Source organism: Parasteatoda tepidariorum, chromosome 9, assembly GCF_982258835.1.
Source record: "Parasteatoda tepidariorum strain Cologne lab strain chromosome 9, Ptep-v5.0, whole genome shotgun sequence".
In the NCBI taxonomy this organism is placed as follows: Eukaryota; Metazoa; Arthropoda; class Arachnida; order Araneae; family Theridiidae; genus Parasteatoda; species Parasteatoda tepidariorum.
In genome coordinates this window covers 47,308,648-47,326,330 of record NC_141763.1, presented here as the reverse complement: position 1 = coordinate 47,326,330, position 17,683 = coordinate 47,308,648, and the positions used below count along the sequence as shown (strand labels likewise).

Sequence of the window (17,683 nt, the reverse complement as noted above, 5' to 3'; positions counted from 1 at the left end):
TTTACTTTCTGCAAAGAACCAATATTCAGTTTAGTATAATTTTTAATGCATAATCATGCATTAAATCTGAATAGTGTTCAGATTTTCTTCTCTAGTAACAGAAATCGGGTAAAAACTTTTCAGATCCCAGTGTTCTCTAAAAACAGAAAATATACATAAGTTTGTTTGCAGATTTTCTGCTTTTAAATTCAAAGGTTAATTACTGATGCCACAAGATTTAATCATAGACTGCAAAAAGTTTTTATAAATAATTTATTTTTTAAAATTAAAATCTTGAATCTTTTATTTTAAACAAAAATAACAATATGAAAACAATCATCATGAATAACAGACTTATAATTTAACAAAAAAATAAAATTAATTTCATTGAAATAATACATAAATAAAATGACTCACAAGAATAAATTAAAAAAAAAAAATTAAAAAAATGCTAAAGTTGAAACAAATGCTTTCAATGGAAAAACAATCACTTTTTTTTACACTTGCATACATGTGATTCATACTTGAACCCTCTACAGAGGCCATGAATTTTCTGCAAAATAAAACAAGTATTCCATATTATTAGATATAGAAATGATTATTAGATATATGCTATCAGATATAAAGATATATGTTATAAGATATAGATATTTGCCAGTGATTTAAAATAAGTTTTTGCTTGAAACTTTCGACCTTGTAGAAGCTTATACATAAAGGAATGTTTAGTTTTTTTTAAAGAGAAATGATCATAAGTGTAAGAATAGAGAAAGGTATTTGCACAAAAATGCAACTTTATTTTCAATTTGAATTCAGAAACTTAACATCCTGAATTATAAAAAAATAACTAACTTCTTTGATTAGAAATGAAGCAGCATTGAGAAGGCTCATTATTGGTAAAGCAACAAGTTCTATTGAGAACTTAGAAGGGTTTCACAGAATTGAGAAACTGCGAATCTAAAATAAGAGTCAACTGAATAAATGAAAGTAAATAAAAAATTAAAATCTAATAAATAGGAGAATTTTGTTGTTTAATTTTAGATATTGCCTATTTGTAAGAGTGAATGCTGTTACATAATCGAAAGTAGAAATGAAAAAGTCTAAATTGCTAGAATGTTGATTATTTGTATAGTAACAGAATAAGGCTATCTGTATGAAAATGAAGCATCATTTTCACTTGCATCTGGAAATTCATCATTTGGCACCACAGGTACTAAAACATTATCCTGAATCACAGAAAGAAACCAACGTCTTTGATTTGAAACAAAGCAGCAATGAGGAGGTTCATTATTCAACAAGCAATAAGTTCTATCAAAAACTTTCTTCTCATAGTTTAATTTTCCAGAGCTGAGAGACCAAATTCGCACAATTTTGTCTTTTCCTGGAGCACAAATAAGATCCAATTCTTCATTTAAACAAATGCTTCTTCTATACATATGTTCTTGATGTCCTTGATATTGAAAAACAGTTTTCATCATCCTTATATCTGCCTGTAATAAAATAAAGTTTTCTTAATGGTTTTAAATTTTTTTTGTTAAATGAAAATGAAGTTTTAAGCTAAAAAATATCAACCTGAGTTGATATCGAGCTGTCCACAAAATGCATTTGCTACTATAGTATTATAAAAAGAAACATTTTCCTCATCATTAAAATAATCATTATAATCCTTTTTTATGAACATTAAAAATTTTATGAACATTAGAATTTTTTAAAATTTTATCTCTACAAAATAGTTTTTTACAGAAAAATCATCAACAGATAAATATTTAGTTAAAATCACTAAAAGAAAAATATTAATCACAATTTCAATAGTGTTTCTTTTTAAACTTATACAGGGAATTAAAGAATTAATTGAGATTATACACATTGTTTGAGATAAATGAAAACAAGTCCCATAAACACATTAGAAAGGTTAAATGTTTATGATATAGCCTATAATTATAAAGAAAAAATTTAAAATACAATATTTTACTCTCTGAATAAACGTTTCATTTTTAATACAGTTTTGCAACATTTCGTGCAATTCCCTCTTCTGAATAAACATATTTAAGGATATCTCCTTAGTATTGTAAGGAGAAAAAAAATCAGATAATTTAAAGAGTAGAGTTTTAATAAGATTCCCAATGCTCATTAACATCATTAGTAATTTGCTTCAACAATTAGACAACACCAGATGATAATGATAGTGAATTTTTTGTTATAAAATATTGCAAGTTGGTACAGCTGACCAAAATGCTATAAAAAGAATAAGAAATCAGATAGAAATGACATCTTTAACTTTCCCTTTTTACTTTAAAATGTTTTCTATTTAAAATACCTATAATTAAGCTTACTATAAATACTTACTTAAAATACCGATAGTTAAACAGGGGTCTGTCCAAGCCAAATTTACTACCGTTTAGTGGTACCTTCACAAATTCAACTTTAGGAAAAACGGTAGTTTCACAAAATACTTTTTCTTAAAATTTTATTTTCGTGTCTCGTAAGAAATTATAAATTCATGTTTTAACCATATTTTTGTGTTGATTTTTTAATATGATTTTTAATTTTCACAAATTATATATAAATTTTCACAAAGTAGATACCTCTCAGAAAAACCTAGACAGACCCCCGTTGAAGTTTTGGCTAACAATACTGAGAATTTCAAACAAAAATGTTTTTTTCTTCTCATTTAAATTGCATTTTCAACTTAGGACACTGTTGCTGCTTTAATGTGTGCAAGAATAAGGCACAAATGTAAAATCAGCCCTCCTCTGTATGGTTAAAGAAAACTATTGATTTTTAAAATTTCATTTGACTCTCAACAACAATTTGTGAGTCGAGATTTACCTTGTTATAGCAGTGAGTTCCAAAAGAGTTAATTATATAATATAGTTCTCATCTATATCGAAAATAAAAAATTTTGGGACATGATTACTTGTAAGACACACATAATTAAACACAACAAAGGTAATCAAAATGTTTTCACAATTGTTAGTTTTAAAAATTACACTATTTGACAAAATTATATTTGCCGTTTTTCAATAGGCTTTTTTTAAAATCTAAATAACATACATTATGCTTGATTATCAACATATAAGAGCTTATTTGAATGCAATAAATTGCTATAATCAACAAATTAAGTTTCCTAAATGATTTGTATTTACAGTAAAATATTTTAGTATCAAACCCTTTAAGCAGTTTTCAGAAAATAAACACTTTTAGATAAAGGATTAAATGTAAATTTTCCATACACACTGTTTGATAAACACAAATCAGTGATGTTTGATTATTCAATACTTTCATTTCTCTAACATAAGGTGAAGTAGTTTTAATAGTTGTACTAAAAGTTTAATAATGTAGATAATTAGTGATTACTGATTTTTTTTAAAAATTTCTAACCTTTTTAGGAGTTTTTACATAATGAACATTTTTAAATAACAATTTCATACTTTATTTAATTTGTGATAAAATAGTTTTAGTAGTAGAGTAACAGTATAGATTGTTTGCAATCATAGATTTTTTTAAAATTTCAAACCCATTTAACAGTCTGGGGTGATTTTCGTATCCTGATCTAGGGCAGAATAATCGCCAAGGCTTGGAAACTTCCGGGCAGTGGCCCGTGAGAAACTAAAAAAAAAACATTGCAGAAAGGGACCAACTCAAAGGGTATAACTCGCAACCACCCCCAGGCAAACATCCATCTACATGGGTTTTTTTTAAAAAAATTGCAAGTTTAAAATCCATTTGGCGATTGTAGTTGGTGTGACAGATCAGGATACGGAAATATCCCCAACAGTCTTTACAAAATATAACTTTTTAGATAAAATATTAAATGCACCTTTTCTAGACACCCTGCATGATTAACACATATCAGTGATGTTTGATCATTCAATAGTTTCATTTCTCTTACATGATTTGAAGTAGTTTGAATAGTATAACGCTTTCGACATGAAGTTCCATATTCTTGCTTTATCGCACAATATCTTCTGTAGCACGCATGTTCTCTTATATCACAAATACTGACACCTTTTTTATCAGTACTTAGTAGGAGAAAATTACCATCATTACTAAATTGCAAACTTAACACATTTTCATCAATCAATACTCTCTTTTCATCCATACGAATTGTATTAAATAAATAATAACCATCCTCACATCCCAAGGCAAATTGCTGTGTAAAATTGCAGCTTGTGCAACAAAAAGCTTCACCCTGAACTCTCCATTCATAATCTAAATTTTTTCCTTCACAGTTAAAATAAGTTAAACCAGCCATCCCTTCTCTGTAAGAATTACCAGCAAATAATATGGGATTTTTTCCGCCTATATGAACATCTGTCGTATCTGTAATGATAAGACATTCCCTGAGAGTTTTTTTAGTTTTAAATGACGATATCAATGAATTACGATTTTTTGGGCCTTTAACACAGGAAGGATTATACGTAAAATGCATTACGTATATGCGGCTAATTGCTTTCGGTCGTAAGTTTGTCAGTAAAAGTCTACTATTGTAAAGACTAACTCCAATCAGATTTCCATCTGTATCAGCTCTTACATATTCAAAATGATATATTTTAAACATGTCTTCAATCGATTGAGGTTCTTGCGGTTCGTGTTTTAATTGTGAACTTACAATATTCTCTTTATAAATTTTATTTCTTATTAATCCTTGCTCACGGAGAGATATTAATTTCAAAACAGAAGGATTAAATGATTTCGAGGCCATTATTTACAACAAAAAAGTTCTTAATTTTAAAGAGTGAATTAAGTTACATGATATTTCTTAAAAATTACACTCTAACTATCATGATTGCATTACTTTTATCATAAAAAAAAAGCGCGAATGATACGAAAAACCGAAAGCGATTCATCTACCAACGTTCAATTCAGTTTGTTTTTGTTTACATGTCATATTACCTTGAAGCTTACCTTGAAGATGTTTGATATGAGAAAAATATTTTCGAGATAAAAATAAAAGAAAATGCAAATTATTTTGATAAATTTTAGTGAACGATAACTTTTAATTTCAAAGAAAGTTATTATTTTTTCTTACAAGTCATGATAAAAGTACCTATTTTTCCCTATAGATCTTGGTATATTTCCCTAATCAAGATATATGATCATTCCTATCTCCATACGGCAAAAAAAGTTCACCAATCACATTTCTCGTTGGAATGCTCTCCCTTGTAAAAAGTACCGGTTCTGTTATTTTCACTCGTAAACAAATAAATCATAAATAAATACATGTCAAATCTTAGTCATGATCAGGACGATACTCCCTGTGTACCTGCTGAATTATAAAATATTTGATTTTCATATGGTTTGGGTTGTTTTAAACTAGTTTTGTGTCGTGAGTAACTTGGAACTTAAACTGATTAAAAACTTTATTTTTTTTTCCGAATACTAGAAGTTTAATTGCGAAAGGGAAGTATTTCAGTGAAGATGATGGCCTATAAAGAAACTTTAAGTAAAGAAAGGTGAATAATTTTGTATTTATAGGATCAGCTAAACTATTTTTCTGGAATGAATTATTTGGATACTTATTATTTTTTATTCTGGATTTTATATTTAGTTAATCCACTAATTAGGCAAGTTGAAATTTTCGAGCTATGTAAAGCACTGCTCTACTAAATTTTTCTTCAAAGACTAAATATTCTTCTTAATGATCAAACTAGTATTTGATGTCTATTTATATTATTTAAAATTCTGTAGTTATTGTTGGGTTGTTTGTTTCAGGTTTTCTTTACTTTTACTGGAACCTGGGGAAATATACTTTGAAGATTATAGTTGTTTCGGTTATCCAGGAAAAACAACAGAAACTGAAGCTGTTCAAAAGTTAGTTGCTGAATTTTCAAATTGGAATATTATATAATCATTCTTACTAATTTATAACTATGTTTATCCTACATGGGAATAAAGTTTTTTATATTTCTCTTTATATTTGCAAAGGTACCTAGCTAATAATATTTTATTGTAACTATCTTTTTTAGAAATATGTAATATTGCTTTTATTAGCCTTTAGTTCTTTGAATTTTAAAATATCTCTATTATTGTTTTAGAATTAAGTAGTTTTTTGTTAATGATGTAAGCTAATCATAGTGCTGAAATGATTGTGAGTTTGAGTGAAAACTGTACTCCTTACTCTTGAAAACCTATGTGCGTTTAAGTGTCCCAATGGTATTGCTTCATCAATAGAATTTTTATTTTATTTCTTTATTAGTCTTTAGTTCTTTAAATTTTAAAATATCTCTATTATTGTTTTAGAATTAAGTAGTTTTTTGTTAATGATGTAAGCTAATCAAATAGAGCTGAAATGATTGTGAGTTTGAGTGAAAACTGTACTCCTTATTCTTGAAAACCTATGTGCGTTTAAGTGTCCCAATGCTATTGCTTCATCAATAGAATTTTTATTTTATTTTTTATTTCTTTATTAGTTTTTAGTTCTTTAAATTTTAAAATATCTCTATTATTGTTTTAGAATTAAGTAGTTTTTTATTAATGATGTAAGCAAATCAAATACTGCTGAAGTTCTTGAAAACCTTATTCCTTACTCTTGAAAACCTATTTGCGTTTCAGTGTCCCAATGGTATTGCTTCATCAATAGAATTTTTATTTTATTTTTTATACATTACACCAAAAACCTAAGGGTTTTCAATGAAAATTTTACCATTTGTGATTTTAAGTATTTTTTATTTTTTTTAAATATCATTGTGTGAGAATTATTCATGTAATTTTTTAATTATATATTAATAATTTATTTATTACTTAATAGAACACAGAAAGGAAGATTGAAAGTTTGCTCAAAATCTATCTTGTTTGACCCTAAAGATATCATGCATCCAATATTAAAGGTAAAAAATCAATTTTACATTATTCTTTTCTCTTGTAATAATAAAAGGTACTTATCAGTTTCAAAGAACTTCGATAAAGTCGTTCAACTTTTATTGATGACAGTGTTGCTTAGTTAATTTTATTTTATTTTATAACCGTCGTTGAACAGCCGACCCAATTTTTGGTTTATGACTACTAAAGTTCAACTCCATAGCCTTGTAATTTTAAACCCAATCCAGAAGTCAAGGAAGCTCCTGAATCAAGTAATGGGGGAAATTAGCCTTCGAGGAGGACTTTTTGATGGAACAAACCCACATTTGGGTTACATGGAAAGGAAAACCTCCCATGGTTAGCCTGACAGTAAGTGGACTCTAACGCATGATCCCCCATCCAGTGAGTATATTTTGCATCAGCACTGTGGTCAGTGCGAGCCGGGTGCAGAATTTGTATTGTCTAGCCACCACTGGCATTCGAACCCGGTCCACCTCATGGAAAAGCAAGCGCTCTATCCCCTGAGCCACCACAGCTTTGCTTAATTAATTGTGATAATCAGGGTTGGGTTTTTGACGTCAAAAAGTGGTTTTTGACATGACAAGGGTATAATACTGGTTTAAACCGTCAAAAATGTCAAAAACTAAAGTTTGCCAAAAAAAATATATAAACTTCAAAACTACCAACAGTTGCCATGCATTATATTGAAATTTAATTATACTATAGGTAATCAGCAGGTTTTAAAATATTTTTTAATTAAAATTAAGGTAAAATGACAGATTTAAAATCTCAGAAATTTATATTCAAATGCATGTGCTCAAAAATTTTGCACAAATTTTTTTTTAAATATTTATATTTTGAAGAAAAAAAATTTTTTTTTGATACTGAAGAAAATTAAAAGTTTATTACTATGCATTTTTGACATATAAGGAACATATAACTAATATTTATAAGGAACTTACAAGTTATGTTGTATAAATACAAACTTGATACAAGTGTATGAAAAAAAAATTTAATGTTATACCGAATATCTTTATTATCCAGTATGTTAATTTGAATTTAAAAGTAGTTATATTTGTGAATAATGATAAATATAATTCATATTGTTTATTATATTTATTTATAATTATTACACTTATCATTTTAAAACAATTTTTACCTCTTAATTTTTTCCCCCACTTGTATTAAGAATACAAATAATGCATATCTTGAAAGCAAGAAGTAATTATTCAACAGCTGAATATTTAGATATTCAACAAAACTATATAGTATTCAGCAAAATGAAATTCACAAGTATTTGGATAAACTAAATTTTCAGCATAGTAAATGAATAGGCTGAATATACTTTAAATCGACACTAACTACTCTGTGTATTTAACAGAAAGCACTTAAATTTGTATTGTCTTATGTTAAAAAGATTATTAAGAAGATTTAAAAGAATATTAAAAAGATTTTTCTTTAAAAGATGTCTAATGTACAAAACTGCTAATGTTTATCTTTAAAAATGTCTAATTTTTAGTATAATCTATACCAGGGGTCCCCAACCTTTTTGTACCTAAGAGCAAATACCAGAATATCGGTCGAATGGCGGGCACCATTTATTTTTTCAAGATAAATGTATAGTTGGTAGGCATAGGTAATAATACACACTACATATAGTGCACAAAAAAATTTATTTTAAAAATTAATTTAACATATGAATATAATTAGCATTAATATTCTTGTGTAAAATAAATGATTACTAAATTGCTTGCAAAACATACGAAGTATAAAAATTATTTATAAAATACAGTCAGTGTGGTGTTTGGCATGGCATTTCGCTGGCCAGCGATATATAATTGGGAGAATATGATGCTCTTTTTAAGAATGGAATTTATTCCTTCAACTATTTTCCAGAATTTCTCATGTGATATAATAGTTTTGAGGATAATGTCATTCTGAAGATCCACAATTTCTATCTCCAATTCTCCTCGCTTTACTTGAAGAAATTCTGAAATGTATGTTGCTATTACGGTTTATTTGGTTGGTAAAAGGATTAACAAAAAAGTTATCAAAGGCTCGATGATATTTTGTTGAAAGCGCCTTTTAAATTGATCTTGAAGCAATTGGAGGTTGATGACAAATGTTAATAGGCCAATTTCACTGTCACCTATCATTTTTTTCATGTTTGGAAAATACACAAGAGACTTCATTTCCAAATGTGATATCCACAAAACTAGCTTAGCTCTGAACGAGTTTATAGCCTCTATCATTTTTGCTTTATGTTTGTCCTTTCCCTGCAGCTCCAAGTTCAAATTATTTAGTTTTTCCATTATTTCCGTTATGAAAGACAAATCTGCTAGTCAAAGAGGATCTCTTAGTTCTAAAAATGTTTAATTTTTGGCTACAAAGTAATTTTTTATTTCTCCAATTAAATGTAGAAACCTCTCAAGTACTTTACCTTTACTGAGCCAGCGTACCTCAGTATGTATCTGCGTAGCATAAAATTTGCATAGCATTTATTGCGAAAATGGAAAACTTAAATATTTTATCGTTGGGTACAAGCAGCGGGCGCACCTAGATCGATCGACGGGCGCCATGGTGCCCGCGGGCATAGGGTTGGGGACCCCTGATCTATACTATACACTAAATTTGGTTATAAATAAATTTCTTAATAATATCACTGCAGATTTTCAATAACACATGAAAATGAATACATAATATTACAAAAGATGTGAGTATTCAAAATATAAGTGTTTCTTCAAAATTTTAAATTTATTTTTTCTAGAACATATTTAGAAACACTATCCTTTATAAAAAATATATAAATTTTATGTATTAATTAAATTTCACATATGAATATAGGTTTTTGACATTTTCGACATTTTTGACAGTGAGGTTTTTGACGTGACGGTTTAAACCATGGTTTAAACTGTCAAAAACTGTCACATGTCAAAAACCTGCCAACCCTGGTGATAATTGATACTTTGGTAAATGGTACCTAATATATTTGTATAGTTAGCTAATTTAGGTACCATGGTTATAGGTTTTTTAGGGCCTCTCAAAATAGATAAGTGGAAGTTTTATTAAGAAAGAAAAGATATTCTACTTGCTCCATTTTAGCCCATAGAGAATTATATGAATCCGATGTCCTTTATTTTTAATTACCTAATTCCGAGCCTGAAATTTAAATTCTTTAGAGACCTTTCTCTTTCTGAGCGAACTCAACTGTTGAAGGGCTGGAGATAAGGAGGGAAAATTTCTAAATATGATTTGATTCCTTTTTTTTTTCTTCATTTTTGCAAATAAACTGATGGTGGATATTAATTTTATTCTGTAGTTTCTTTCTGTACATATAAAATGCAAGACCATCACCCAATGAAAATATGAGTCTTAAAAGGTGTTTAGTTTTAGATTCTCTATTAATTTTTTCTGACAAAATTATATCAATTCAGTTCTGCAAACAGCAGTTTTTGAAAGGTAGTTAACTAGTATAGATATAGTTTGTTTTTAGATTTTTGATAAATATCTTTGTTTTTACGCATTTAACATTAAATATTTTTTTGGCATCATCCAAATCTGTTTTCATTCATTGAATCTGTAATAAAATAAAATTTTAAAAATTCAAAAATCTGACAAACGTGTAGTACGTAATTTAGTACATGTAGTAGTAATGTAAATTACTTACTTGAAGCCACAAGTTGCGTAACTTTATTCTTTAAAGTTTTGAGGAGAAAGCCATTGAAGTTCTAAAAATTATCAAGCTCTAATCTCCTAACCTAATGAAGAAACCCTTATATTTTTGAAAAAGGCATTGTTCCGTTGAATAATGCTTTATTATCAAAAGTTTGTTAAGTGCAAAAAAAAGTATAAAGAAAATGCAAATAAAAAATTTAACCTAAAATCCAAGATGGTAAGGATACTGAGTATTGAAATTCTTATTTTTACGAAGAAACTAAATAAATAAAAATAAATAACTTCAACGCTTAACATTATAACAATATCTCTTCATGTTATATGTCATCAAATATAATTTCTATGATAGAATGTTAAATTGCAATACACTTATCAGGTTATAAATATCTGACTAGTTTGATATATTGACAAACATCAAGTATAGCATTGCTTACTTTACTTTTTTAGCTACCTTTACGAGACTGTGTGACTATTGAAAAATGGCAAGGATCTTTGTTATCAAAGTAAGAATCCTTTAGTTTTTTTCCCCCTCTGGTTTATTGATAAGTTTAACAATTGATTTTAACATATGATTTTATAATTGTAAACAGGTATTAATTAAACTATGAAAGTATTGAATACTTTTAAACAATAATGTTATAATTTATCCATACATTTATTTAAATTATTTAAGCATTTGGTGGTTAGAATCATTATAAATCAACTTTGTTAAACAAAGATAAAAAATAAAAAAAATATTAACCTCTATGTTTGGTTACCATCTTAAGCATAAAAAGAAAATCAGAAGATTCAGCAGCTATTCAATATTACTCTTTTATTTATTTTTGTTTTTGTTTATTTAATTTTATGAAATTAATGATCAAAAATTGCAAGTATTGGCATCATTTAAGTGTTCAACCTTACATATCATTTTGTTTTGCTGCTCAAAAACTGGTAACTTGAAAACATATAGGTATGCTGAAAAATGTATGGAGGGAGAGTATGGTGATGTAAAATTTTTTTATTATTCTATAGTTAGCTCAAAATGATCAATTGTTTAACATGTACGAAAAATATACCATGGAGTCCCGCTCTAGATTGCACAGAATTGCAACTATTGCATTTTAATTTGGTCTACTGAAAAGAACATTTATGATTTGGCATAAATTGTTTTTGAAATGGCAATTTGTTTGAAAGTTATTGCAATTTTAAATGCTTTTTTCTTTAATTTTTTTTTCACTTTTTGTTTCGAACAATCTACTCTTTAGTTTAGAAATCTTAAGTTTACTACCCTTTGCTGCTGAGAATAGACGGAAAATTTATTTATCTCTCTCTCCAGATTTACTCACTTTATATGTTTTATTATTTTTTTATTCAATAGCAGAGGTCTGTTTAGAAGAAATTAGGGTCTGTTAACGGACCCTTCACAAAATATCTTTTCATAAAAACGAACCCTTCACAAAATAATTTATCTTTTAATCAGACCCTTCACAAATTTCTTTATCTTCATTATTGTTTTGTTAATCGAATAAACCATTTCCAGGGGGGTGAAAGAAAATGGATGTTAATGAATTAAGTTCTGTCTTCGGCAGACACTTCTTCCTTTATTCGTCCGAAATGAATATTCTGCTTTCAGCAGTATAGGCTGAATACCAAATATTTGTATGTTGCATCTCTAATTTAGTAGCAGCAATTGCTGTTTATTTTTGAAAATTAAATTTTTTAAAAATTATAATTTTACAGCGTTGGGCATAATCTTGTATGTCTTTACAATTTAAAAACTCATTGAAAAAGTTTTTTGCAATAACTGGACCCTATTTGCACAAATTCACAAAAGCAGGACCCTGGTTGAAAGAATGTGACTTAACTTTTATTTTATATTCACAAATTACGAGACCTTTCACAAAATGTCTGGACAGACCCCTGAATAGAAATCTGTGCTTCCATAAATGAAAAAAAAGAAAAAATATTGAAGATGAAATGTATTTATCAGAATTAAATTGATAACAATTAAATTAATAACAATTAAAATAGGTTGGTTCTTACCCCAAAGTATTGCATACATTAAATCATGACAATGAAAGAAAAGAAGGCACTCATACTCAAAAATAATGACTGTTTTGTAAATAATAAGAAACAAATTTATTCCAAACTTTAAAAATGAGAGGAGTCGCTTTTAGTATTAAAGAGTTGAATTAGCTCATTGCTAAGCCCTGGATCATCTATGATTTTATCTGAAGCTAAATGTGATGCTGGCGCAGGATCACTCCTTTCCCCTGCTTGTAATAATCCACATTTCCTGAATGAATTTTAGATTGTATCCAGAGTCAATTCATTATACGGTTGAAGAACCCACCTGCAATATACAAAATACAACCAACAAAAATATTGACATTTTAAGAAAAAAAATATAGTAGTGATCAAAATCTCCTAGTTTTATTTTTTAAAAAGATAAATGCTTTAAAAGAAACAAAATAATAAAATTTTTATTTCAATTTTAGTCTTATAAAGTTGCTAAGCCCTGGATCATATGATTTAGATTGTATTCAGTCTTGAGAAATTATTTTCATAATCCAGATTAGAGCAAAATAATCTTTTTAATGTAAAGGGCATACAAAATACCTCAGATACAAATGTGCTAATTTTAGACGAATGTTCTCTATAAGCATTTTTTGGAAACATAATCAATTTGTTTTGCTTTCCTTTGACATTCCTAATTTAGCTTTCTCTATTAATGCTGCCACTTGCTTTCTGTGATTGATTATACTACAATCGTATTAACGTTGAAAGCTAGTGGTTGTCGCATAAATGTGACTTAACTCTATATTTACTCTCTAACGTCTTTTAAAAATGCTTGTTTTGTTATACTACACTATTTAAAATTTTTATTATAAAACTATTCTGCAGCGTTAATAATATTTATTTTAGGCTTGATAAAGGAAATGTCATATATGTTGAATGTGATCAAGTAATTGAAGTTCTTGAAGGAACATTTATTGCACCATATAAATTTAAAAGAGTAAGTTTAAAATTATGTTTATCCATTAACTGATTTATTGTTAATCAAAATTTGTTAATTGCCGACCGGCCTGTGTAGGGCATAGAGTTGAAATACTGGGTAGAGAGAGTAGAATAACCCCCGACCCGTGGACAAGATAAAGTCACGTGACTGTAGCCCAAACTTGCCGTTCACTGAGACCGCTTCGATTCCCGTCCATTCGTTTAGCATTGCGATCCTCTGATGCAATTAACTGTCTGTCTTTTTAATTCAGAAATAAGAATGGTACAAAAGTCCTGAGCATTTTGCTGCACGGAAAAGTTTTCTAGGGACTGTCCGATAACTTTTTACAAGAAAGGGCGACATTTTTTTTCACTTTTTCTATTTTAAAATTGATTTTAAAATTTTTCCGATACTCAGTCATGCTCAGATAATCATGTTTTATTTGCTTTAATAATCAATTACACTCGTTTTTGCTCACTTTTTTTGCATTTAACATGAGTTTTTATTGTTTCTTAAACTTTAAACTTATAATATTTAAGTATATTTCAATATATATTCTATTTTTAGCTGAAATAGCTGCAAAGCTTTGTTGGCTTCCTTGGCGAGATACTTTAGCGCCAAGGAACAGTTGAGTAAACTTTCGGTTTTGTTTTAGTTCTCTTTAAATGTCGATATCATTTCTGAAGATTTTGTATATCTTTACCTCTTGATTACTAAAACTCAATATTTATCTTGTTCTAAAATGTTTCCTTTAAATATATATATTTAAATAAAAAATATGGTACATAAGAAGTTGTATTTTTTAAATTACATAGGAATGCTTAAAAACCAAATTATTTGTATATTCTTATATGTTTGATGAATAATTAAATTCTATGAAATATTTTTAGTATTTAAATATAAAATAGTGTATTGTAGTGTTAGTGTTTATTTTTAATAAAATTATATAATTCTGTTACTATACATAAAATGAATACAAATTATGTACTATTTAGAAAATAAATTAAGGTATATTTAATATAATCATTAAGTACTTGTTTACCTTCTTTTTATTTAAAAATAGTTGCTTTATTGGAAATACTTTATTTTACTAGTATATTAAAGCGTAGAATTAGTTTGATTTAGTGCAACAAATTTAGAAAACATAACATAGAAGTGGATAAGTTGTATAGGAGTAAATTAGTGCAGTAAATTAGCGCATGTTATGCATTGGTATGGAATAAACTGCTCAGACGGCCAAGGCTAACAGCTGGCTGTGGTGCAAAGATTTAGCATCGTGAACCTTTCTTGTAAAATTTCAACTGTTTTTACCTTTATCTAGATTGTATATATTTAATTTGCAGCTGGCTAAAAGATATAGTTTTAAATGCACTTACTATTTTTAAGAAAATTACATTTTTTATGGATGGGCATTGTAATTTTCTTAATGTCCATAAAATGATTATGGTTCTTTTATTTGTAAAGTAAAATATTTTTAACTGCTACTTTTTAAGATACTGGTTTTCTGTATAAAAATTATTAAATATACATTGACCTATAATAGTTGCATAAATTTACCTCATAAAAAGTTGCATAAATTGCAATTTCTATCACAAATAAAAGGAAGATATTTTAATTATAAGTTCGTCATTTGTTTCAATCTACATTTAGTACAAAGTAAAAATTCTAATTGCTTTCTCTTTTATTTAAGTATTTTTTGTTTAAATTTCGAAAGCTTTTCTACTAGTCTCTTTGTGTGTGCAATTTAAACTTCCTAGTAATTTATGGAATTAGATTGTACATGAAATACAAAGTAAAATTTCTAATTAAACTCTTTTATTATTTTCTTTGATTAGTTTAATGCTTTTAATCTTATATTTTTCTCTATTCGGAGCTGAAAACTTTTATATTAGAATAAATATTTTATTTCATATTTAGACAAATTGTTGAGTATTAAGTTAAAATGCAACAGCAGTTTATTTTTGAAAATATCTATTTTAAGTGTCAGGAAAAAAAGAAGTCAAAATTCTAAATTAATAATGTAAATAATCTTTATTGTATAAATAATTTAATGTATTCAATATATAAATAAAATTCTAAACGTAATTAAATTTAATCAAAAATATGTTTTCTAACTAATCTGTTCTACTAAAAACGGGTTTTGTTTTCTTTGAAGCTATTTTTCCCGAAATTTGATATTACCTCTCGAGCAGTCTCTTGGTGAGCATAAATAAAAATGATAAAAGTGTTGCAATATTAACGTTATTTCTAAGCATCGAACTTTTTTCAAACAATCTGTTTAATTTTACAATTTGTTTTATCTAACAGTGATAAAACTTTTAAAACGTAAAGATTAAATTAATTTTTTAAACGAACTTGTGTTTCATTAAAAAAGAAGGGCAACATTTTCAAATTCACATTTTAAGCCCTGGTAGATTTAAAAAAAATCCTGATTTTTGTATCGAAGTTATTATTTTTTTTAAAAAAAATAACAATAGTTATTACAATATATATTAGTAATTTCTTTTTTTAAAATAGGTCTTTGCAATAAAAACATTTAAAAAAAAAATTTCTGAATATAGTAATAAATATAAGTGATGCAGAATATCGTTTTTTATTTTTATATAATGAATAAATTTTAAGGAATAGTGTTAAGGGTACAGACGAGAACTACTGAATTTTTTTAAATAAAGGCAGTACTTTAATTATAAATTATTTGTTAAGAGAAAAAAAACTCCTCATGTTTTAAAAACCCATTTAATAATATTAAAGAAATATGATTAACGAAAATATTTTTTTTCTCTCTTTCAAATGCTCCGATTATTTGCGCATCGGTAATATCGAAATAAAGCTGTTTAAAAACTTGTCTTTCAAATGGTGCGATTATTTGCGCATCGGTAATATCGAAACAAAGCTGTTTAAAAAAATTTTGTGCGCCAACATTTGTGATACTGCGCCAAGTATTGCACTCTTTCCATCACGTGATTGTAACTCTTTGCTTGCTATCTGTGGCGTGTCTTTTCGGAAGGAATAAAGCGGACTTGGTTCCTCTACCTACTATATCAACTCTATGGTGTAGGGGGCAGGGAACTGTCCTTGCATCAGAAAGGTTCTGTGTTCGAATCCCGGGCAAGGCATGGATGTTCTTTTCTTATCTGTCCTCACTGTGGGAGCGACGTTAGCCTACCTAATATGGTGCCCCTGAAAGAGAGGCCAACAAAATCGCCCTGTATATCCCTGAATTGACGGATGTTAACACAGGTGGGCATTGCAGAAAGAAAAAAAATTTTAATTTCAAAAAAAAATTTCCTTTGCTTTTATTGTGTAGTCGAAGATGTTTTTTATTCAATGAAAAAGTAAAATGTGGTAGTTTGCTAGTATTTTTAATAAAACATTAGAATTGGTATGGTAAACCATGAATGGTCACCATATATGGTATAGAACCATATTTGTCATTATGGTAAACTTAATTGCTGTAATGTTTATTAACAGGGTTGCCACTCCACAGGGAGAACAGAGAAAACCTGGAAAATACAGGGGATTTAAAAATCACCTTAAATAACAGGGAAAATGCAGGGAATTTTGATTTTTTCTTTACGAACTGGGAAAATACAGAGAATTTTGTTTCTTATTTTTGTCTTTTGAAAAAGGGTGGCCACTCAAAGCATAATTTATGGGATTTTTAACCATGATATTTCAGTTATACTAAACTATTTTATTTATTAATGCATTATTTAAATATGCTCAGCTATTATTCCAGCAATTAAAACTAATAAATATAGTTAGTCCAATATAGCTTACACAAGAACACAGTAATTGTTGTTTCCTCTTAATATATTATGTATAATATGTACAGGGAAAACACAGGGAATTTTTTTTCCAGATTTGCGTGGCAACCCTGATTAATATTTTTTTTCCACCTAAAGCAATAATTAATGGATTTTGACTTTTTTGTTGAATGTACTTCGTTTAAGTCCCTTCCTTATTATTCTATAATTAAAAAATTGGTAAAATATAGAATTCACATAATATCTATATTAAAAATACGCTCCTGCAATCGACAGTAGTTACCCAGGGGAGACATAATGGTGAAAGTTCCGCATTGCAAGACCAACAGCAATGTGATCAGTTTTGAGTACAGGACATCTTTTTTACCATGTTAAGCTGGTACTCATCAACCTGAAGTTGAAAAAATCTAGGACTTTTTAAAATAGTGCCATCATTTTACATTGTGCCAGGCTAATTAGAAAAGAATAATCAAGTTTTTTGTTG

At 27.8% G+C, this 17,683-nt stretch overlaps 2 protein-coding genes across 3 annotated transcripts in view; one reads left to right on the top strand and one right to left on the bottom strand.

Moving 5' to 3' along the window:
* Positions 1–251: 251 nt before the first annotated feature.
* Positions 252–4,858, bottom strand: LOC107441154 (uncharacterized). Its single transcript, XM_016054307.5, has 2 exons — positions 3,797–4,858; positions 252–1,466 (listed from the first exon to the last, which is right to left on the bottom strand). Exons 1-2 carry the CDS (start codon positions 4,679–4,681, stop codon positions 1,122–1,124), a joined length of 1,230 nt encoding a protein of 409 aa, XP_015909793.1. The 5' UTR covers positions 4,682–4,858; the 3' UTR covers positions 252–1,121.
* A 235-nt stretch (positions 4,859–5,093) lies between these two features.
* Positions 5,094–17,683, top strand: part of LOC107441153 (protein FAN) — a 40,467-nt gene continuing 27,877 nt past the window's right edge. Inside the window, exons 1-5 of one of the 2 annotated variants that reach the window (XM_043039703.2) lie at positions 5,094–5,432; positions 5,692–5,790; positions 6,728–6,806; positions 10,900–10,955; positions 13,360–13,450. In XM_043039703.2, the coding sequence (XP_042895637.1) occupies positions 5,398–5,432; positions 5,692–5,790; positions 6,728–6,806; positions 10,900–10,955; positions 13,360–13,450 (360 nt within the window). In that variant the 5' untranslated portion in view covers positions 5,094–5,397. The remainder of the gene's footprint in view (positions 5,433–5,691; positions 5,791–6,727; positions 6,807–10,899; positions 10,956–13,359; positions 13,451–17,683) is intronic. The other variant, XR_011638109.1, reaches the window with a different exon arrangement.